This window comes from Sclerotinia sclerotiorum, genomic scaffold, assembly GCF_000146945.2.
Source record: "Sclerotinia sclerotiorum 1980 UF-70 scaffold_2 genomic scaffold, whole genome shotgun sequence".
NCBI classification, from domain to species: domain Eukaryota; kingdom Fungi; phylum Ascomycota; class Leotiomycetes; order Helotiales; family Sclerotiniaceae; genus Sclerotinia; species Sclerotinia sclerotiorum.
In genome coordinates, this window is record NW_001820834.1 from 1,136,640 (window position 1) to 1,159,827 (window position 23,188).

At 41.0% G+C, this 23,188-nt stretch overlaps 7 protein-coding genes across 7 annotated transcripts; 4 read left to right on the forward strand and 3 right to left on the reverse strand.

Annotated features, from left to right (window-relative positions):
- Positions 1 to 527: 527 nt before the first annotated feature.
- On the reverse strand, positions 528 to 1,816 carry SS1G_01527 (hypothetical protein; the record flags this gene model as incomplete). The annotated part of the gene is made up of 3 exons (XM_001597283.1): positions 528 to 1,088; positions 1,138 to 1,228; positions 1,281 to 1,816. The coding sequence occupies 3 exons, from the start codon at positions 1,814 to 1,816 to the stop codon at positions 528 to 530; spliced, it is 1,188 nt and encodes a 395-aa protein (XP_001597333.1).
- Positions 1,817 to 2,276: 460 nt separating this feature from the next.
- Positions 2,277 to 4,630, reverse strand: SS1G_01528 (hypothetical protein; the record flags this gene model as incomplete). Its single annotated transcript, XM_001597284.1, has 3 exons — positions 2,277 to 2,567; positions 2,686 to 4,329; positions 4,379 to 4,630. 3 exons carry the CDS (start codon positions 4,628 to 4,630, stop codon positions 2,277 to 2,279), a joined length of 2,187 nt encoding a protein of 728 aa, XP_001597334.1.
- A 787-nt stretch (positions 4,631 to 5,417) lies between these two features.
- On the forward strand, positions 5,418 to 7,046 carry SS1G_01529 (hypothetical protein; the record flags this gene model as incomplete). Its single annotated transcript, XM_001597285.1, has 8 exons — positions 5,418 to 5,457; positions 5,495 to 5,561; positions 5,618 to 5,726; positions 5,922 to 6,083; positions 6,169 to 6,569; positions 6,680 to 6,723; positions 6,820 to 6,859; positions 7,007 to 7,046. 8 exons carry the CDS (start codon positions 5,418 to 5,420, stop codon positions 7,044 to 7,046), a joined length of 903 nt encoding a protein of 300 aa, XP_001597335.1.
- A 2,232-nt stretch (positions 7,047 to 9,278) lies between these two features.
- Positions 9,279 to 12,657, forward strand: SS1G_01530 (hypothetical protein; the record flags this gene model as incomplete). Its single annotated transcript, XM_001597286.1, has 6 exons — positions 9,279 to 9,318; positions 9,381 to 9,758; positions 10,068 to 11,344; positions 11,396 to 11,435; positions 11,767 to 11,892; positions 11,942 to 12,657. The coding sequence occupies 6 exons, from the start codon at positions 9,279 to 9,281 to the stop codon at positions 12,655 to 12,657; spliced, it is 2,577 nt and encodes an 858-aa protein (XP_001597336.1).
- Positions 12,658 to 13,658: 1,001 nt separating this feature from the next.
- SS1G_01531 (predicted protein) lies at positions 13,659 to 13,925 on the reverse strand (the record flags this gene model as incomplete). The annotated part of the gene is made up of 2 exons (XM_001597287.1): positions 13,659 to 13,754; positions 13,872 to 13,925. The coding sequence occupies 2 exons, from the start codon at positions 13,923 to 13,925 to the stop codon at positions 13,659 to 13,661; spliced, it is 150 nt and encodes a 49-aa protein (XP_001597337.1).
- A 2,502-nt stretch (positions 13,926 to 16,427) lies between these two features.
- On the forward strand, positions 16,428 to 18,146 carry SS1G_01532 (predicted protein; the record flags this gene model as incomplete). Its single annotated transcript, XM_001597288.1, has 1 exon — positions 16,428 to 18,146. The coding sequence occupies one exon, from the start codon at positions 16,428 to 16,430 to the stop codon at positions 18,144 to 18,146; it is 1,719 nt and encodes a 572-aa protein (XP_001597338.1).
- A 1,748-nt stretch (positions 18,147 to 19,894) lies between these two features.
- On the forward strand, positions 19,895 to 22,791 carry SS1G_01533 (hypothetical protein; the record flags this gene model as incomplete). The annotated part of the gene is made up of 6 exons (XM_001597289.1): positions 19,895 to 20,128; positions 20,208 to 20,892; positions 20,969 to 21,356; positions 21,790 to 21,825; positions 22,340 to 22,521; positions 22,769 to 22,791. The coding sequence occupies 6 exons, from the start codon at positions 19,895 to 19,897 to the stop codon at positions 22,789 to 22,791; spliced, it is 1,548 nt and encodes a 515-aa protein (XP_001597339.1).
- Positions 22,792 to 23,188: the final 397 nt, after the last annotated feature.

Here is a 23,188-nt window from a genome sequence, read left to right on the forward strand (position 1 = left end):
CACGTGCACTAGCCCTGTATATAAACACCTTCTTACTTAGAATCTTCTTAGTTCTTTAGTTTTAGATTCTAAGTAATTGAATTGACTCCGTTTACGACTTTTCCGTCACACTAGGTATTGGTATTTAGTACTAGTTTAGTTTTCTAAGCTATATATATTGAGTTAAGGTTAGGTTTGACTGGCAGAGCAGCTAGCCTTTTCGATCATCGTGATATAAATGGTCTAGAAGAAACTTTTCTGGCGTAGCAGCATGTGTTATGTAGGGTTTAAGTGAAACGGGCTTTCAACGTGATATAGTAGCATCCGGGATACTAAAGAATACTATCTTGCAAGTATTGAGGATGGGGGAATGAATGTGTAAAATTTTTGAAATTCAATTGCAACTTCGAGTACCTAGGTATCTACCGAATACTTCTATGTAACCAAGCACGAACGCCATATTATGACACCTCACTCCTAGACTCCCTTACATAGCCAGTCAGCATGATGATTCGAATTTGCTCTCTCCCACCGCAACGTCTCACTCTCTACCATTTCTTTGCTTCAACTCCTTCAGGTGGATTCGTCTCAACGGGACCCTTCTTGACATCAGCCCAATTGGTACTCAATGCAGTACCATTACTTTCTTGGAAACTCTTCATCATCGCCCTCTTAGTATCTGGATCAGCATCTTTATAGAGTTTTTTGAAGAAGGAATCCATTGGATCACCACTTTCATCGTCATCGTCTCCAGTTGTTTCCTTGCCTCCTTCTTTCTGCTCGGATTTGAGAGCTGACGATGCGAGGGCATCCCAGTCTTTGGGTCCATTACGAGATGATGTTGGGTAGGAAGGGGCCTTTCCGATTGAGGGATTTAGAACGGCAGCTGGAATTTCTGATTTCTTCTCTTCGGTGGATTTGCCGATTATAGGCTCCGTCCCTTCCAAACTAGACCACTTGAGTCCTTGCTTTGACTTCTGTAAATCAATTTCGACTTTATTTGGAGTGATAGTGAACTTGCTTTGGGCAGGATCGATTTGAGCGTAGAGTGGTGAAGCTGTGAAATCGTATGTAGTGCCAGTTTCTCCAATTGGGAATGAAACTTCAACCTGCGACGTATTAGCTTATGTGAATTTTCCATCTCCATGGTTGACATACCTGTCCTTCTTCGATCGTAATTTGTGCAGTATCTTTCGCAACACCCTTTGCGAAAATAGTAATAGTAACCTTGGAGCTTGATTGAAACCATCTGTAAAATCTGTTAGTTTTGTGACTACTAGCTAAACAATTGGTTTACATACTCGTGTCTAATCTTCTCCTTTGGAGTAGTCGCTGGAACCGATACTGGAGTAGCTGAAGCAGCAGCAGACTTTTCAGGTGCTTTGCCCTCCTCCACTATGGCAACCTGTTTCTCAGGAATCTCCTTCACAGTACACTTATTACACTCAGCATCTTCACCACCGGCATTGTCATAATCGGCCTTAACCTTTGCCTGCCAAAGAGTTAATCCCTTCTCCTTCTCATTCTTCTGTCTACACCAATTCAAACACAATCTCGCATCTCCAAATCTGCGTAGACCATGAAGAGCAACCGCGCGACGGAATTGTGCTGTGGCGATGAGTTCGCGACGAGAACGAGCAACAGCTGCATGGACGGCAGCGTCAGCATCCGCGAGAGCTGATTCGTGATTTTTGGCACGTTGATGTGCTGTGGAGCGGAGGATGAAGTAGTTTGGGGAGGCTGGGTTTTCAGCGATAGCTTTAGTTAAATGTGTAATGGCCGCGGGGTATTCTTTCTTATCGATGGCGGTAGATCCGAGGGCTGCATGGGATGCCATGTTGGATGTTGGGTATATCTTTTGAATTTATGTGTCTCGGAAATGTTAGATTGTGATATTTCAAAAATGCACCAAGGCGTGGAGTGACCTCTTTTAATAATTGATCTATGGTATTTGGACTGGAAAGTTCGATGGCCCAGCCTCGTCGGTAGCCTGTAGTGTGGCACTGAGAGTGCTGTACCAATCAGAAACTTCCTTTTGTTGCTAATGTTGGCGGGGTAGGATAAGCTTAGTTTAGCGCTAGAATCAACAGTGGATCCACTATAGCTTTAGAACCAAAATGTCTAATTCCCATTGACCCTTGAGTTCCAAAATTATTTTCTGTACTGTAATTGCTGTGAATTGAAGCTCAACGAGAATTGTGTAGGTGCGAAGAAGTAAACTTGTCATTATTAAATTAAGTTATTATATATAATCATAATCATATGTCATTCTCCAAATAGCTTCCTCCCTTCTATCATTAGAGAAGCTTAACATCACCATATTTCTTGGCGAACATTCCCAAAGCTTTCATAGGAAAGATGAACTTGTAGTTAGGGTATGAGATCATGCAACTTTTGTTGAATACACCCTCAATAGCTTCTTGTAACCACTCTCCATTTGCTTGCTGTCTACTCATGATCAGCTTCAGTCCTTTCTCGATCGGTGTACGATCTGGATAGTTGGCCTCAATTAAAGCAATGCACGACCAAGCTGTCTGCACAACCTGGGAACCAGATGGATGTTCAATATATTTTGCTTGCTCGCAGGACTAAAGAATTGTTAGCATTATTAATATTTATGGCTGGGGATGCACATACTTTATAGCTCTCAGACCATCCACCATCACTTCTTTGTTTTGAAATCAGAAAGTCACATCCCTTTCTCACATTCTCACTGTTCTCGTAGGTTTCTCCAATACTTGCAAGACTCTCGAGAGCGAACATTCCTGCGTATGTAAAACAAATGCCCCAACTACCATACCAGCTACCATCAGCATATTGAGCCCTTCGGATATATTCAATAGCTCGACCCTTGAAAGCTTTGATTTCTGATGCGCGATAATCCGGGTAGTACTTCGTGAACAGAGATAACGCAGTGACCACAGCAGTTGTGCATTCAGGGTAATCATATTCGATCATAATCCTACCAAATACCTCTGCCGCATTCAACATTTCCAATTTCTCTGAGCCCCGAGTTGGTTCGTATGATGCGCAGCCACCAGATTTGTTCTGGTAAGTGAGTAGGGTATCAATAGCATCGAAGATACGTTGATCTTCCAGCAAAGTCGGATATTCAGGAGTTCTTTGTAAAAGTATAACAGCCTTTAAAGCTTCAGAGATACAATCGCTAACAGCATATCCTTGATCTTTATTACTAAAACCCCAAGCCCCTTTTCGTTGCTGACGGTAGCAAATCTCCTGATCGTCAACATTCTCTCGAATTTGCTGATCTTCAAGAAATTCGAGTGCTTTAGTCAGCATTGGTCTCCATCTTGCATCCTCAGCCAAACCGGCATCCATCACGGCCTGTATCAAGAATGCCGTGTCCCAGCACTGTACTCCGTTCGTTCCATTCATCAACATACCCTCGTCCTTAACCCACATAAAGTCAGCCATCCTTTCTCGATGCCTTTGCACGGAGTATGCATTAGGCCCCTCTTGGATATAGCATGCAAGAAAGTTCATGGGTCCATTGACCGGTCCGAGATTGGAGAAATCAGTATTCTTGTCTTCCATTTGAATTAGCTTGAACACCCAGTCCTCGGCTTGCTTGGCTAATGCATCAGTCCGGAGATACGGATTGTAGATATTAACAAGAAACCAGTTTGCTGTGTTCAGAAGCCATGATTTTGGGTGATAGTTATCTTTCGGATGAATACTGTTTCGGTTTCCTGCCCAATCTATAGCGGTATATGGTTCTACGAACAATTCCTGTCGCAGTTGCTCAACAATGGGTGTTGGTTTATAAGTGAACTTCTTAGACCAGATGAATGACATTGGTGCATAAACTTGGCGCATATGAATCCACCATCTCCACGGATGAAAGGGTACCCAATCAGGCAACAACCAGAACTCTGGTGGCACAGGATTGACAATATCCCATTGACATACACCAAGTATGCTCAGCCAGAACTTTGCCCAATGCGGTCCATTCTTGGCACCACCAAGCTTGTGTAATGTTCCTCTAGCTTTGACCATTCGTTCATCCTCTTCGCTGACCCCAACTAACCGGAGAACCGTATAATTCATAGCAGTCCCAAAAACACTGCTATCTCCCTCAATATGTAATCCCCATCCTCCGTCATCGGGATGTGCTCGTGCAAAAAGGTAATTCTTTATTTCGGTTGCAATATGATCGGGGATTGGAGTTTCGGTGACAGTCCAAGTGATAACCAAGCCAGGAAGCAAAAACATTGGTCCACCATACTCACATGCCCAGTTTCCAGGAGGAAGTTGAAGGTGTTGGAAGAATTCAAGGCAATTGTTGACGGAATCTAGAGGACTTTGCGCTTTAGGAAGATCGGGTAGATCCTAATCATATCATTAGCAACTATGTTAAAGCCTAGTACAATGTTCCTACAGTCGGCAGCCCCAAAAAATACTTGTCTGCAGTTGTTTGAGACCATTCGGCAGCATCTTCGTCATTCTCAAGGTAATGCCAGGTTTGCCTACCTCTTTCGTCGAGTAAACGCCATCGAGAATAATCGGTACGTTCTTGCAACTTTGGTCGTTTGGTAGATTGCGTAGTGATTGAGGAATCCAATGATCTTTTTTCTCCCATTTTTATCTCATTCTCGTTGACGCCCAGTGCGTTAATCTTCGTTCGTGCCATGATGAGAAATGTTGAATTGGAATTGATCTATTATAATTATGAGCTGTCAAGAGATCATTTGTATGATTCCAAATTATGGATCTTTCTATGGATCTTTCACATTCCAGGGGTGATAGATGGGCGGTCAGGGTTGGCAGTTCGGGGTCCAAATTAGCGCAAGTCCACCTTTTCTCTCCCGCCGCCTCCCCGCATCTCTAAATGTTCCTAATTAAGACGTCTCACATCAATCATTTTTATAATATTCACATACGAAGTACAAGTACATCATGTGAAATCATTTCTCAAACATCTTCAATTGATGAACATGCACTTCGAGGAGATATATTTTGAGTCATCGTCGAGGATGCCATGGACTTTGATCTTTTACAGGACATTGTGAAAGACACGTCGTATTCATCACCTCAATTGCTACATAATTTACCTTCCAGCAGACTAATAAGTGAAGCTCGTTTTGTAGATCACAGTGACGATCACAGCGGTCAGCGGCGATCCGCGATATCTCATCACGCAACTCACATTAGCAATACCAGGTTGTCGACATCGCCATCATCGACGACTCCTGTGAAAAGGGAAACATTTGGCCCTGAAAAAATTTCCGTGTCATCTTACCAAACAGGATCTGCCATATCAAAAATTGAGGAGATTTACGAAGCCATGACAGACTGTATCATCGGGCGAAGGAAACAGTTTTCTTTCGATCTGAAATCTCGAAACTTAAGCCCAAGAAATGCAAGTGAAGACAACAACGAACTTCCCATTTCAAGGAGTAGAGTTGTGCAGTTTCCGAATGCCTCCCCGCGAGAAGCTTGGAAATTTAGTAGGTTGGAGTTTGTTCCTTGGTAGCCCATACTAATAGCAATTTAGCTGCTTTGCTGCGAATAGTGACGCTTTCTCATGAGGCGCTTGTCACTGGCAACATCATTACGAAGAGGTACGCCATTGCCATTTGGTGGCGATGTCTCTTTCAAACTGACTGTTCATAATCAGAGACATGTATTATCGAGATCCAGAACTCTTTACGAAACAAGCAATCGTCGATCGTTTTGTGGACGACATCGCCTACACCCTTGGATTAAAGCGTGACGCAATGAATGTGGTCAGTGAATTTCGCCCTAGGCCCGCTTTTTTTTCTCCAGGTCTCACACGTACTCCACAGGTGGCAGCCGCCAAAGGGTTAGTCGCGGGCTCGTTTGCTATCAGAAGAAGGAACAAGTCCGTTATTGACTATTCAACAGCGGCAGATGTTTGCACACCGTACTATCTCAATCTTTGTTTTTACTAATTTTCTTAGTCACAATTGGTGCCATGGGTGAGAGAAATTGAAGAGATTGACCTCTCGCAGGTCAAATGGATCTTGGTGATTGAGAAAGAGGTTGTACACTTTAATCTGCAGGTTGCAACATCTCTGACTCAATATAGGCTACCTTTCGCACATTGGAAGAAAAGCGATACTGTGAATATTCGGTGTCAGGGAGAGGGATATTACTTACTGTTCGTGAAATCCTTTTGTGATATTTCCTTGATTCTAATAATTCTAGGCTAAAGGTTATCCTGATATACAAAGTCGACAATTTCTCCACTATCTGGCAGAAAATCATCCATTGATACCAATATATGCTCTGGTAGACTTCGATCCCGATGGCATAGGTATTATGTCCACATACAAATACGGCTCTGTCGCGCTCGCACATGAAAACGAAGATCTTTCAGTTCCCTCAATACGCTGGCTTGGACTTAAAAGCACGGATATGATGCATGGAGTGAAAGAAGATGAAGGCCTCCTCAAATTAACAAAAAGAGATAGGCGAATTGCGGTTGGGATGCTACAGAGGGACGTGTGCCAGGATGGTGGAGTTGAAAAGGAATGGAGAAGACAACTTCAAATTATGTTGATGCTAAACACAAAGGCAGAGATTCAAGTCATTGGTAATGGTGACCTGTTAGAGACTTGGCTCAATAGAAAGCTAGAAAAGCGAATGAATAGAACGGAAGTATCATAAAGAGAGCATTCTCAGAACTTCTCCATTCCAGACTGACCATCCGTCCAAGTAATACCGGAAACATGTCCATAAATAAATATATCAAGGAAAAGAGTAAGCCCATTCTCATCATGAATTACCCGATTCACCATCCTGTTAAGAAGCACCTTCATAAAATACCCATGGGCCAGGAAACTCACAAGGATACAGTGCACGCCCTTTCTTTCGCTTCTCGTCATCTCATTGCTCAGTTAGTTATTTGCTCTTAATATACCGAATAGTGGCATGTGCTAGAGTGAGTGAATGGAGTCCAGAGTTGGATACGAATTTCACCTAGCTGGGCCATTCAGTAACCCGTATATAGAGGTAAGATTACTAACCGCTATGGAAGCACTAGTCTCTTACCCCTTTGCACAAGGTGGAGCTACTTGCCGTAGCGTAATCACCACAAATTTTAAATAAGAAGTAGCTCCATCATGATCTTACTCTTTTTTCCTTTGGTACTATTATCTCTCCATGAATTAGATCTCCAGCAGACACAGCAAAATACATATATCAAGTAAGCTGTTACCATGAATTTTTCCTTTCGCTTTGATTCATTCTTTTTTTTTTTTTTTTTTTTTTTTGAAACAAGTCATCTACAAAAAAAACCTACACCATCTATACCATGAATCGATAAGATCATGTTAGCCGAATTTTTAGGGGAGTGGTATGATGCGAACTATGATGTTACACGTACGGATGTAATTTTAGAGCGCGAATCACAAGAAAAATACACTTATATTCTGTGATACTATAATGAGGAGAAGGGAGAGTTGCATGATGTAAATACTGTGATGAGGGCTAGCTTGAATCGAGAGTGGAAGGCGAAGAGTAGATAGTCATCTTCTAGTTATTAAGCATACGGAGTTTGCGTTGAGCTATCTTCAGTGGGAAGAATTTTCGAAATGAGATATCATAGAGGGCACAGCTAAGACCACACCACCGAACGGGATGAGGTCCAAAATCTAAATATTGGGGATAACTAAACAGAGTTGAGACTAATCCACCAATCTTTGAGCTCTGAAGGCAGCGATGGAGAAAGTATGCCACGCTTGAGTAAGTTTTCAAATACTATTTTAGCCTATTAGATCGGTCTATATATCGATGTGATTGAGAGATTCTGATTCCATCAAACTACTACTTGTATCTTCAGGAGCGCTACACATCGTAGCTAAATGGTGAAAGAGAGAAAATTCTTCAAGGGGAAAGCAAAAAGAAAAAGTAACCACTAAGAAAGGTCTTCAGGTGTCCAGTCCATCACAGCAGTGCTGCACAAAGAGACTGGAGGTGAATCACATGGTGTTGAAGTGAGAAACTAGAGAGCTGATGGTCCGAAAACATGCGCTGACTTTCATCCTTATTGTAGAATTTATGCAAGTTTTAGCTAGATATATACCAATGACAAGAAGATCAGTATGCAAACTAAAATAAAGCGAACAATTTATATCTCCATGCTACATAGTTTTGTCAACTAGCTAAATGTACTTGAAGAGAGTCTAGCATTTTGAAGATAAGCTATGGAGCCAATGTAAGATCACAGCTAGCAGACTTTACATTTAACTGACAAGACCATAAGTCGGTCAACTACAGAAGATACCACTAGGCACATTGCTGATCACACAAAATTCATAATATTGAGCATCAAACGGCATCATGTGACATAATCACGTGTCCATGGGGGTCTGATTCTCATATAGGTAGCGCCGTATACCCATGCTGAGATAGTGTATAGACTCGGTGATCTAGAAGCGTAGCCCTATCGCGGATCCTCTTCTACGCTTAATCGAATTTGTCAAGGGGTTTGAAAACAACACTTATCGCCGGGTTCCTATTCTTCCCATGCTCATGAAATAGTGGTTGATCAAACCAATCATAATCCAGACTGACCAATAAATGAATGGTACAACCCAACCTGTAAGCCATGGCACATTTTGGGCTTGACCGCTGAGCCTATAGATAGAAGAGAATGTTCCAAATAAATGGAAAGGGGTATGGTGCAGGGACACATGTGAAGGCCGAGTCATGATCAGGGTCTCCGCCACTAAGAATGAGGCTGTTGATGAAGTTTGGCTGTGGATAATTTCATATCATTTCAAGTACCTAGGTAGATGAAGTAGATGAAGTAGATATCTAATAGAGTGAAGGGAAAAATACTTGGTAATGGTTCTAATGGTTCTAATGTTGTATGATATTTGGTTGTATGTATTATAGCTCATATTCCTACGTATTAACGTATTACATAATCAAGCCATCCCGAAAAAGCCAGGTCTATGAAGTCATTTCCCCTGTCAGCCAATAGGGGATTATACAAAAACCTATTCTCCGCTCTTTTGGTAAAAAACATCCAAATCTAGAATTGATACTTTATATAATGCCCGGGCACCAATTTCAGTGATTGGGTTATATACTGAAGTATCAATTGATCACCCTCAACCACGACTCAATTAGAGCAATGGTCATACAACATTCCCATGAAATGACCATGCATTATTCTAAACCTACTTGGATAGGACGGTAAGGTGACACAGAGAAACACACAGAGATATATGTCGTCCAACATCCCATCCCGCACATGAGATTGAGACAAACCCAAAATCCGTCCGAACATTCGATAGTCTCTTGTCACCATGAAGTTCGCAAAAGAACTTGAGCAGAGTCTTGTGCCAGGTGAGAGATTCACTAAAATTTCGATATTTATATCAATTGAAATCTTACTAATTACCGCATAGAATGGCGCGCAAAATATCTCGATTACAAACAAGGCAAGAAAAAGGTGAAGGCAGTTGCTCGTGCTGCCCATCGTGTCAATTCAACCCCTCGAACAGATGCAAGATCGAACCTGAATCCTCAAAATGGTAGCTTATACGGCGCTACATCTCCTGTCGTCCCGAGAAATCCTCAATCGTCTCGAACATTCAATGAGTCAACCAACCTTCGGGAATCGTCTCCAGCATGGCAGAATGGCGCGCCACGGGAAACTGCGGAGAATGCGCCGCCACCAAATCTTACTTCGTCAATACCTATCGCAAAAAAGCTTGTATCGACAGATCATGCAAATAATGGGACATACGGTAGCTTTGTGCCAACCCCTCCTACAATAGACATGCGTGCGTTTGAACTTCCAGATCCAGCGATACGACCGGAGTCTCCACTCGAGACTTTAGAACAATCTATCTCCACAGTCACCCCCCGGAGACGTTCTCTTGAAATAGAAATACCAGAAAGAACACCAGAAAGGACGCCTACGACACTGCCCCAGAATGCATATGAGGTTGGAACAACATCAAGCCCCATTAAGCCAACGTTCGCTTCACTGAGACGCCCTAGTTCGCGCCCTAGCTCGCAGGACGGACGGCCAAATTTGAAACGAATTTTTTCAGTCGGTACTCCTTTGTCTAAACCCCACAGTCGCCCAGACGTGGACATGGTTGCATTTGATCATATACGAATACGTCAGCAAGAATTCTTTTCATGGATGGAGAAAGAGCTCGAAAAGGTTGAACTATTTTATAGATCCAAGGAGGATGAGGCAGGAGTTCGATTACAGGCTTTAAGGGAGCAACTGCATGAAATGCGTAATCGCAGAATACAGGAAGTGGCGGACGCGGAACAGGCAAGAGCAATACGCAAGGATGATGAACGTTCGATAAGCCGGAGGATATCTCGTGTGCATCCTAGAGATGAAGATTCAAACGAACATTCCTCTAAAGACCATCGAAATGCTTGGTTAGTGCCGCTTGGTAGATTGGTAGACAACGCAAAGGCGACAGCTCTGGGGCCACATCCAGGATCCAACTCGAGGGCTTTAGCAAGCATGAAAAACTCACCTGAGTTGCGATTTAAGTCTCACCCGGATGACTTAATTAACACGAACGGTAACCGTGACTATGTAAGACGGCCTCATGAGAACGATGTTTCCTATCGAACTGCAAAAAGGAAATTGAAGCTAGCGCTCCAAGAATATTATCGAGGTATGGAACTGCTCAAGTCCTACGCGCTTTTGAATCGCACAGCATTCCGCAAGATCAACAAAAAGTATGACAAGGCTGTCAATGCGCATCCACCACTTCGATTCATGACGGAAAATGTTAACAAGGCATGGTTCGTCAATAGTGACGTACTTGACGGACACATACATGCCATTGAAGATCTCTATGCAAGATATTTTGAAAAGGGCAATCACAAGATCGCTGTTGGGAAACTGCGGAAAACTGCTGGAAAGACAACGGATCAATCTGGCAGTGCATTCAGGAACGGAGTTTTTATTGGAATCGGTGCTGTCTTTTCAATTCAGGGAATCATCTCCGGCACTGAATATCTTAATCATCCTGATCCTATGATCAGATTTCAAACCGGCTATCTGCTGCAAATATACGGTGGTTACTTTCTTGCTTTGTATTTATTTTCTTTGTTTTGTTTCGATTGCAGTGTTTGGACTCGAAACAAAATCAACTACAAATTCGTCTTCGAATTGGATCCCCGGCACGATTTGGATTGGCGCCAACTCAGCGAATTCCCAGCATTTTTCATTCTTCTACTTGGATTGTTTTTATGGGTCAACTTCTCGGGATATGGGACACTAGAAATGTTCATATACTACCCTGTCGTTTTGATCTTCGTTACAGTCCTTATAATATTTATGCCCGCTCCTGTGCTTTTTTATAAAAGTCGGAAATGGTTTGTATATTCTCATGTAGGTCCCTTACTATGATTCTCTTACCTAAATGATACTAACTGTTGACAGTGGCGTTTACTTCTGGCTGGATTATACCCCGTGGAGTTTCGTGATTTTTTCTTGGGTGACATGTATTGCTCTCTTACCTATTTAACGAGTGTAAGCTCCCTACCATCCGATTCCCACGAATGTTTTTTCTGACATCCCATAGAATATAGAGCTCTTCTTTTGTCTTTACGCAACGTATTGGCATAGTCCTACAAAATGTAATTCTACCAATTCACGACTTCTGGGATTTTTTTCTACTTTACCAGCCATTTGGCGTTTACTTCAATGCCTTCGACGTTATCGTGATACCAAGAATATGTTTCCTCATTTAGGTAAATACTGCTCCACACAATTGAAATTTTTTGTAGTTTGTTTATTAACCAGCATCATAGTTAATGGTGGTAAATACGCTATGACTATCGTCTACTACGTCACGTTGAGCATCTACAGAATAGAGAGAAATAGAACCAATTTAATTGTATTCAGCTTCTTTGCTGCACTGAATGCAGTATACGTCAGTGAGTATCACATCTTCGACGAGCCATGATTTTTTACTAAACAGTCTAGGCATATGGGATCTCTTAATGGATTGGTCTCTACTTCAACCTGGAGCGAACAAACCATTCCTTCGCGATGTTAGAGGCTTCAAATCCACTTGGTGGTATTATGCAGCTATGATCATTGATCCTATCCTCCGTTTTAATTGGATATTTTATTCAATATATACGCACGACCTTCAGCACAGCAGTTCTGTATCCTTTTTTGTCGGGTTGTCTGAAGTCAGTCGTAGAGGCATGTGGACATTGTTCCGTGTAGAAAACGAACATTGCTCCAATGTCGTTCGCTTCAAGGCATTCCGCGATGTAGCATTGCCATATGATTTGGAATCCGGAGAATCCGAAGAATCCGAAACCACCACTCCTGCCGAGCCGAACGAAAGATCTTCGGTACTCGAAAGAGAACGCACCCATACCAGCGGTCTTTCACAACAGCAGACCAATACCGGATCCGTGCGCCGTCGTCCTCAAAGAACTTTTACGAAAGTCCTGGCGGATGCTCATACTCAAGATTTTCAAAAGAAGAGGAGGCCTTCCACAAATACAGGGAAGGATTTAAACGCAGGTGGTGAGGCAGATGCTGATCTCGGTCAAGTCACGAGTAGTGAGGATGATGACGACGACGATGATGATGAGCAAGATGCACAAGATCGTTTGGCTGTAGATCAGTTGGTTAGAACAGGGCAAGCCAAGGGCGAAAGGAAGAAGACTAGAGGTGGCGTTTGATTATAATAAGATGGAAAGTTAGTCCATATGTTGGTATATGTATGAGTTATGACGAGGTTGGCGTTGATGTTTTAGGTATACATTTGTTTTTGTTATAGATGTGGTTAACGTTTTTCAAGCCCTAATATAGAACTTCTGTTCCTGCTCAGCTTCTGGACCATAATCACCGTGAGCTAGGCTTTAAATTACTTTGACAGTATTGTGATACGGAGTGCTATCATGAAATGAAAGCATTTCTAGGCCGCCGTCTCGATAGAAAAGTTACTCTGCTGAGATTAAGGCAGGATATTGCTTCGCATTCATGCATCAATGTTAGTACATAATATCATCCAGATACATCACCTCGACAGCATTAAGGGAAAGAAATCAGGACCTTACGATCACTAAATCTATGATTGATACGAATTAACACCACATTGTCGCTAGAGGAGTGGGAGGTCTGACGAAGGTGGCGTACACCCCGTCTAACCCAGTTAGTTGATGGTAATCAGTAGTCTTACTATTTAGCCGATGGCAAGATATACTTACATTTCAGCGTCAGGATCTGCATGTGTGAATTAACTCTATATATTAGAAATTCATTGCGCTGCTAAGGGTTTAGGCTAGACTGGCGAATGCCATGTCTAGTCTGATGTAACAAGCTAATCTGAAGTTAATGGATTAATCACGTGTTTCTATAGTTTCAACAGTTGGCTTGCTCGCTAAACTCTCCACGCCGTCATATGAATACTTTATCTTCATCCTGTCGCTCGCACTTTAATGTTATCATTCATATTTCTTTTACTAGGTTATATTTTCCAACTGTTTTTTTTTTGGCATGGCGAGAACACAAGTAGTGAGCGGATCGACGGGCGGCGAGGACTTGTAGCGGCAGAAATGCGTGGAGAATTTGGAAATGACTAAAACTGACTGTAAAGTACAGCTGATTGAAGTTACAGAGTGCACATTGTTGTCAATTTTAATTGTCGCGAAAGAAGCGCATGACAGAGCAACATTCGGATTCAATCATATTCGCAACAGCATTCTGTCAATTTTCTCTCCTTTCTATCGAGATCCGGATGAAAATCTGGAAGTTTGCTATTAATTCTATGCCCATGCTAGTCTATTGGAAATCAGGTTGGTTGAATAATAGATGTAAAGAATGGGAATGCGGATCTCCTATTTTCCTTACGCCTATTTCTGTTGTAAGGTTATCTCCGTTGTTACATGCATACCTGTTCAACCTCAGCTTGTTGGCTATTTCTGCTTATGAGCTCGTGCGTATCCATGACATTTAATTTCCTCCGAGAAAGGGCAGAGATTTGGGTTCTCTTGGAAATATATCATTCGCACCCGACGTTAAATGGACGGGTATTTATATTTAATCCTTAAAGGGATATGATTTATTTTACCAGCCATGACGTCTTTGTTAAGAGGGAATCAGTATTTTCCGGTTTCCGATGCACATACTAGAGAAGAGAGCTATTTATTTGAAAATCCCCAACCAGAGTCTTGTAGGGCATGTTTCGACCTCGACTTTCCGGTAGGCGATGCGCTTCGATTGGTGATTAGACCCGAGGATAGGGAAGGAGTTAAGGAACTTAGGTTTTGAATTCCATATTCCCGGTTTAAAGAGACGATGGTTTTAAAGAGAGAGATTAGAAAACTATTTCAGAGGATTGAGAAGAATTTTTTTCGAGTCTGACGAGAAGCAGGAAAGACAAGTATTGCGAAGTGGGAAAGTACATGGGAAGATGCTCGATTCTGCATGCTTTATCCCTATCCTCACTACTCCAGCAGTAAACATACGCGAGAAGTATTTCAAAAGCTAATTAAACCGTTTTCATGACAGAAGATCGTATATTCAATGTGGATGTGAAGTAATGTATGACGATTAATAGTCATGAAAAATTTTCATATATATAGCCCCTTATACGTGATATAAGATCTTAGATTACCCGAGAATGGGGTCGAGGAAGAAGGAAGGAAAAGATGTCAAAAAATATCAAATGCATCAAAATATAGTAAAACAAGTAAACATTCCTTCATTTTATTTTAAATAAGTTGTTTATATATATAACCTTGTAATAAGTGAGCAAAAAATTGTCTCTAAGTATAATCAGGACTTATTTGGCAATATAACCTCTTATTACTACTCAGTGCCGAAGGTTGTATATCTAAAAACTAGTCGCAAAACTTCTACTGCGTTTTATTAAGTAGTTGCTCAACCGGTTGTACGCAATGAGGGATAAATATCATAAAAAAAGTTTATTCTCAATCTTCCCCTCCTTATTATCTTGAACAGCAATAAAGTTTACTCAAAAACTAAGAGATTGTCGGTCCTATAATACCATTATTTATCTTTTTGTCGCTACTTTTTTTGGGTATTTGTGAATTGTTACTCCTCAATTTTTCTATTTGTCTTTTACCCCTTTTCCTTTGCTAGTGTTACCACTACTGTGCTGACTTGGCCGGTGGATCGTGAGTTTTAGCTCTATTTTATTGCTTGGTTTAAATATTTGTTACTGAACTCTTTCAAGGTTGTTGTTTCTACTTCTTTCTCCTTAATTCTATACAATTTCATACTGCTCGCTCGAGTATAGGAATATTAAGTTTTGAATTTTACTTGTCTTCATCTGATACTGTGAATATTTTGGTCTTTTAATCTGTCATATCTGAATGATATGAGTATTATTGTCTATATCTACTCTGGGGTTTTGTATACTTCTCGCTAATATAGTAAGATAGTTGCAGATCTCTACTTGTCTTGGCTTGTAAGTCTTACTTTGAGCTCCCAAACAAACTTTTCCATGAGAGATTCGGACCATTGTTTGAGTCCATTTCTAGACTCTCTGCGCTACTCGAAGAAGTAGAATGATGACTTTGAGATACTATCCACACTTAACTATTTTCTGGCTTTTCTAGCTAACTACACCTCGATGAGATTAATATTTCTTGCTTTTGTCTCCTAAACTTTTGTACTTCTCGCAAAATGAAGGGGCATATGTCAAGTTTGGCATTGACGTGACTTATCCTTTAGCTTTTTTGCTCATCATATTTTGATGAGAGTAGCATAATTGCCCATGCTTAGCTTCAATTTTCTCTATTCCTCACCATCAGAGAAATATTTGCTAAACTTGGCTCTGTTTAGCCTTGATACTTGAGGTTTTTCAACTTCATCATTCCTTGATGAGAGCAGCACATTGCTTTCTCTCATTCACTTCCATTTTTAACTATTAGCAGGAAAGGATGCTTGTATAGTTATTCTGTTCCATAATATGTCCTAATATTCAACTCAACATACCCGGCGAGAATGCTAAAATCTTTTAACTTGAGTTTTTACACTAACTTATAGTTATAGGAAAATTCCAATTCCACTACGTGAAGCAGAACTTACACTTGAACAATAACCTTTTTCTAACCACTATTATCTCGTTGGATTTTTCACATACCCTCTCTTTCCAGACATCTCCTCTCATAATCCCTCCAGCTCCCACCCAAATTCTACATCCGCCTCAATTGTCCCCTTTAACAGCCGACAATATCTCTTTTTCAGTTCCTAGATAGAAACAGCCCATTGAAGTTGATTCCAATTTCCACAACCATCAAATCAGCCGCTCTAAGTTAGACAATGCTGAGTTGGAGGTCACCACCGCCAATATTCACTTTTCGGCACCTCATACTGCCGTTCCGTCTCTAACTAACAACTTTGCCGTACCAACCAGCTATTTCAAAAACCCTTCTATAGGCACAAACCTTCCCACCGCCTCGAGCTCAAACCACACATCACCATGCGGCCCTTCCACCTGCCACGCTCCGCTACCTCCCCCGATCTCCCATCTTCTCCTACCGATTCCACCACCAGCCCAGCACACGAAAATGCAATAAACAGAGATGGAGCCATAAGCCGCGTAGATCGGTATTCACGAATCATACCACCTGCCCCAACAAATCCACCACCTCCTCCTAAAATTGCCAATTCCTCTCGTCCTAGCGGTTTACGCCACGTAACACTTGCTTCTGAAATCAAAACTACCATGAAAAATAGCATGGAATTATCGATATCCTCAACCGCATCCTCTCTTTCTACCCCGCAAACATCTCTTCCTACTGATCATGGAATGCAGCGGAAAAATCGCTTTCGTCTCAATACCGCGCGTCAGGGAATGCAAAAAGCTTTTTCTAGTATGCGCACGCATGCTAGTCCTTCTAATATTGCTGGACTTTCTTTGCGCAAAAAGGGTTCGGTTTCTGGCTCTGGAGTTTCTGCTGAGATGGTGCCTGGGAGCTCTGCAGGTTCTGCGGGCTCTGTGGGCTCTACGGAGAAAATATCAATAGGTGCTCCTACGGGAATGATTAAGAAGACACCTGAGGAGATACAAGAAATTTTGAGACAATTGGGTGTTAATGGTAAGGATCTTTCTTCTAGTGGCGGAAGTAGTGGAAGTTTTCATAAAAACGCTGTTTTCGGTGAGGATGTGGGGATTGCTGCGAGAGGAGATAGGGTAGGAGACGGAAAGGGCAAAGTACAAAAGGAAAAAAGAACTACAAGAGCTAATTCTACAACTTCTCAATCAACATCTAATTCTAGATCGAAATTTATAATTTCTAGTAATATTCTTCCCTATCCCAAAATATCAACATCAACATCAACGTCCGCACCAAAACCAAAAGTCAAACTAAGCGCAAAACAACGCGGTAAACTCCCCGCTCGATCTCCCTCCCCCCCTCCACCATCTTCAACACTTTCTCCAGAACCAGAACAGGAAAAGAAACCAGTAGGTTGGTACACTACAGCTACACTTGATGAAATCCGCGCAACGCTTCCTCCAGTCAGAAAAGAAGATTTGATTCCTGATGAGGAGATTCCGGAATTTGTGGAGGGATTAATGAGAGATTTTGAGGTGTTGAAGTGGGTTAGTGAGTGGAGGAGTGGGTTGTTGGATGAGGAGATTGAAGAGATGAGGAGGGTGGGGTTGGGGGGAGGGGGAGATGAGGATGAGGATGAGGATAAAGATGAGGATAAAGATGATCACGAGAATTATGATGATGAGGATGAGGAATATGAGGAAGATGAAGAAGAAGAAGAATACACCTGGCCCGAAACCAGTAAAATAAACCCCCGCTTCATAGAGAGCGGCTGGTGCCAAGAAGAAATAAGCAGTTCTGGAATTGGAGCCCGCTGGTTTATATTCGACGATGTGGAGAATATACTCGGAGGACCTAAATGTCCGCTTACGCATGCAGCTGACGATGTTGAAGATGATGAAGATGAATATCGCGATGAAGTTGAGGATCAGGATGAGATTAAGTATGAGCAGATCACAGAGACACGGAGCATGATTGGGGAAAGCGAAGAAAGCATGAGGGGAGATGATCGATATGGATTTGAAGAGGATTTCGCAGCAGAAGAAGAATTTGATGAGGATGCGAGACAGATTACTCGAGAGGAGATTTTGAGGGGGGAGTTTAAGTTTACGCAGCTTGAGATTTTGGAGAGGAGGGGATGATGTGAAGAATTTTCTTTTCTTGTTTCTTCTTCTTCGTTTGGGCACGGTCTTTTGATTATGGTTCATTCTTCTTTGGTGCTTGGTTTGGGGCTAGGTATGTAATTTTGCCAATCCTCGGTTGAGTTTCTTGATACAAGGGGTAATTTAATGTAATCTTAAGATCATTTGGTAATTACTGGAAGGTTGATGGATGCCTTGAGAAAAATGGGTGGATAACAATGCAAACGTTTTTTGATACCATTCATTATACACTCTTTAAAAAGAAAATCTCCAGTCCCCTATCTATGTCCTCTCCCTCAAAAGATCAGCACTCTAATGCATAGGAATCCTGCATCCATAAAAAGACCGCCACGAAAATTCCTTTTTATACTCACCACTCCCTCAACTAGCCATTCATTTCTTTCGATTTTCAAGACAAACTCTTTGACTATCTACGCCCTAAGTAGGTACCAGATTCTTCATAAAAATACCCGTACCCTATAAAGGTGTTTTAGCAATAGGTTACTCGAATGCATATCTAATCTTCCATGTAGTTTCTATATCTATTCCAGGGTATTTCCCAATATTAGCTTTCGCGAGTTTTGGTCTTTTGATTGTTAAATGATTTATTGATGCCCTGAGGGAACGAGAGAAGAGTAAGAGGGAAGGCTAGAGTTGTACTGCGATTGGAGATGAGAGTAATAGCGAGGCTGAGTGAAGATAAAATGATAGCGGATATGAAGAGGAGAGTAGTGAGTTTGATTCTAATTGGATAGAGCTTTTGAAGGAACTTGAATTGTTAAAATTACTTAGGTCTAGGAGGAAGAGGAGAAACAAGAACGATAAGAAGAAGGTTTGAAAGTGGTAGAAGAAAATAAATGAATAGTTATCATGTAGGTAGTCATTGAACGTGACAGATATTTTAATCCGTTCTGCGCTATCACGTGACAAAAAGCTTGGATCATCAGCCCTTTGTTGAAAGCTTCTTTTCTTAGCTTCTTCCACCAGACTTTGGCAGGCACAAAAATCAAGAAGTCCTGACTAGTTTATAATGTGACTGGATAGTTTCATACTTCATAGGATTGGTTGAATTTTCATTGATGAGAAACCATTACTGCTGTTACTCAATTGGCATGATACAGTATTATTCAAAGCAACAGAATCATCCATCATTACCAATACTGCTTCAACGGATTCCCTTTTCAGGAATTCGCAATTGATGCCAAAAATATCTATTCTCCGCTTCCCTTCCCGTACGCAATACTCCGCGCATGTATGCCAAGTGACGGGTCTACTACGGATTATGGCCAATATAAACAATCTCAATCTTCAGATAAGAAGAAACTCTAAAAACGATATACATTCTGTATATCGTCAGTACGGAATTGTTATATCCCATCACTCAAGTATGGTAAGCTGTCAGAGAAATGCTTTATTAATTTATGAAAATATCTCATAAATTCGTGTTGTGCTGTCTCCCCATAAGATTTAAATTGCATCTCACTGCAGGAAATGATCCACGTTGACTTAAGTTTACCAGCGAAAAGTGACATCATACATGTTCCACCACTCCACCAACCAAAAATCAAGGTCAATACTAGGTACCTAGGTAGAGAAGTAAATAAATGAATGAATGAATGGATGGATCATAGAGCTGACATTTAAGAAAATACATCAATTCATGATAGAATATACCAATTGACTTTTTTGCTTTCTATTTTTCCTTTTCTCTGAATCAACGGTGTCGATAACCTTACAGTCAATTCGGAATGGCAGGTCATCGAAATTGGACAAGCGGAAGTGATGATGCTTACAAGACCAAACAAACTACATATCTTCGCAGAGATTTAGAGCAAGGAAGACCATCAAAGGATCGAAAGTACAGATTTAGAGATCAAGGACCTTTAGAACCGGATGATCGGAGACGTGTTGAATTTAAGAAGAAATTGTTAGATAGTGTGGAAAGTTCGAATTTGGAAGAATTCCGCAAGAAGGACAATGAGGTAAGATTATCTTATTTTATTCTTTTCCCTTGTTGCGCGAATACATTCGTATCATTTTACTAATTCCATACCTAAACAGCTAAAAGAAATGCCAAAATGCATCCGCAGTTTCTACGAAGAACAAAACAATCGACTAGATGATTGGCTGGAAGTAAATGCCATTGTCCAAGCACTCGCAGATGATATTCTCGAATCCTTCGATCCTCGAGATGATAATGGTGATGGAGTTGCAGAAGGAGGAGGTGCATTACAAGATACCCAAGGATTTGTCGAACCCTTCCTACCAGATGCCGAACAAGAGAAACGTCAAAAAGCTCGCAGGAGTGCTAAATGGGCTATTAATATCAACGTAATCGCGAATATTATTCTCCTCGCCGCTAAAGGTGTAGCGGCGTTTTATTCCTCGTCACTTTCTCTAATAGCTTCTCTCGTTGATTCAGCTCTCGATCTTCTCTGTACGGTTATAGTATTTACGACCAATCGATTAGTAGAATGGAGATTAATGAGTCTGAAAAGAAAATTCCCCGTGGGAAGAAAGAGATTGGAACCCATTGGAATTTTGGTATTTTCCATCATAATGATTATTTCATTCGTACAAATTCTTCAAGAATCGGCTCAGAAACTCATGTCCAAGGGTCCACATGAAGCAAAGGAATTACCCGTTATTGCAATTGCTTCGATGGCTGGTACGATTGGTCTTAAGGGTCTTATTTGGTTTGGATGTATTAAAATTAAAACTACACAGGTTCAAGCTTTGGCTCAAGGTATGTAAGATCTTAGTTTTCTGGAATTTTGTCCCTTCAATATTAAATTATGAATTAACTAACATCCCCATTAAAGATTGCAAAACCGACGTAATCTTCAACACCCTCTCTCTCATCTTCCCCTACGTCGGCAACGCCGCCAAAATCTGGTGGCTTGACCCCCTCGGCGCTGGTCTCCTCTCCCTCTTCATAATCTACGACTGGGCATCCACCTGTCTAGAAAACATATTCCGACTAACCGGCGCCGCAGTAGACGATCGTTTACAACAAAAACTCACATTTCTCGCATGGCGTTTTAGTCCACTAGTAAATGGATATAAAAGTATCACGGCTTATCATGCGGGTGATGGTGTTTGGGTGGAAGTAGACATACTTCTTAGTGAGGGGACGACCTTGGAGGAGGCGCATGATGTGGCGGAAACGTTGCAGTATTGTTGTGAGGGGTTGCCCGAGGTCGATAGGGCGTTTGTTACGTGTGATTATGCGGTTCAGGGGCCTACGGGGCATGCGATGGAGGGGGTTAATTAGGGGGATTGGGGTTGGGTGGGATGAGGAGTGGTGGGATAGAATGTATGAGTGGGGAGATGGGGTTTGGAAGGTAATAGGATAGGTATGGGATGGACGGGGTTATATCATTGGTGTATATATATACTAAGATCACACGACGATTTGATTTGGAGGCGTACTTGGACTAAGGGTGCAATATACATGGAGTTGGATTGGATACAGCATACATAGCAGAGCATAGTATAACATTGTATAGTATAGCATAGCATAGCATATAAATCTAATGACATCTTACATAAAAATACCAAAATCTACAACCACAACCACAACCACACCCCTCTCTTAGGTTTTGATGCCGTGGTTTGAGATGTGTTGATGAATTTAGGTTAGGGGGAGGGGGTGGAGAGAAGATTTTGTGTATAATGTGTAGGTGTAGTAGAAGTTAACGTTCGAAGTTTTGTGGAAGTGGTATGGAGTCTGTATCTATCTGTATCTATATCTACAGGTTTCTGAGATTGGGTTTATGTGGGCTTTGTTTATTTATTTGATTGGGAGTGGGTCTTAATTACATTTTTACATTTTGAATTTTCCTTTTTTTTTTTTCTTTTTTTTTTTGAGGGGGGGGGTATGAGATGTGGTGGTCTATGATTAATCTATAATTAAATTAAATTAAATTAAATCAAATCGATTACTATGAAATTTATTATTATTGATATTGTAACGTGTTTCATCACCCCGTGCACCATATCACCTCATGCACCACTTTTACCTCAATTCACATCAATCACTTCAATACACGATTTATCAATAAATAATTATGGTATCGATATTAAATAAATGCGATATCGTTATGGTAATAGAGGCAATGGCTAAAGATAAAAATTTAAGTCTTTGGAAAACTGCCAAGATTTACAATATTACTTATACAACACATATATAGAATGAAAGAGATTATTCCTATCTCTGAATATTGTCAAAAACAGTATAAAATTACTAAAATTGAAGAGGAGGTTATTATTCAGCATATAATCGATATGGATGAGCGAGGATTTAGTCCTAAATTCATAAGTGTTGAAAGTATAGTGAATTATATTCTTGAATCGAGGGGTGGAAAGCGTATTGGTAAACAATAAGTATATCGATTTGTGAATCGATATAATATTCTAAAAATACGTTTTAATTGTGTCTACGACTTCCAAAGGGCTCTCTGCGAGGATCCTAAGCTTATTAATAAGTGATTTCAATTATTCAAAAATATAAAGACAAAATATGAAATATAGGAGTACGATATATGGAATTTTGATGAAACAGGCTTTATGATGGAAGTGATATCCTTTAGTATAGTTATTACTAATGTAGATAGATGTAGCAAAAGTAAAGGAATACAGCTAGACAATAGAGAATAGTCGACAGCGATTGTATGTGGTAATGCGACAGGGGAGAACATACCTCCATATCTTCTTGTTCAAGGACAAATGCATTTAGTCAATTGATACAGCGAGACGGATATGCCTCCCGAATGGGTGGTTAAAACTATTATAAATAGATAGACGAATAATGAGACGGGTTTAGAATGGCTAAAGCATTTTGATAAGTATACGAAACTCCGAACGAAGGGTGCATATCGAATGCTAGTCTTAGATGGATATGAAAGTTATGAATCAGGCCCTTTTCAGAACTATTGTATAGAATATAAGATTAAAACCATTAGATTACTATTTTATTCAAGTTATCTTATCCAATCTCTTGATATTAGTTATTTTAGTATACTAAAACGCATATATAGCAA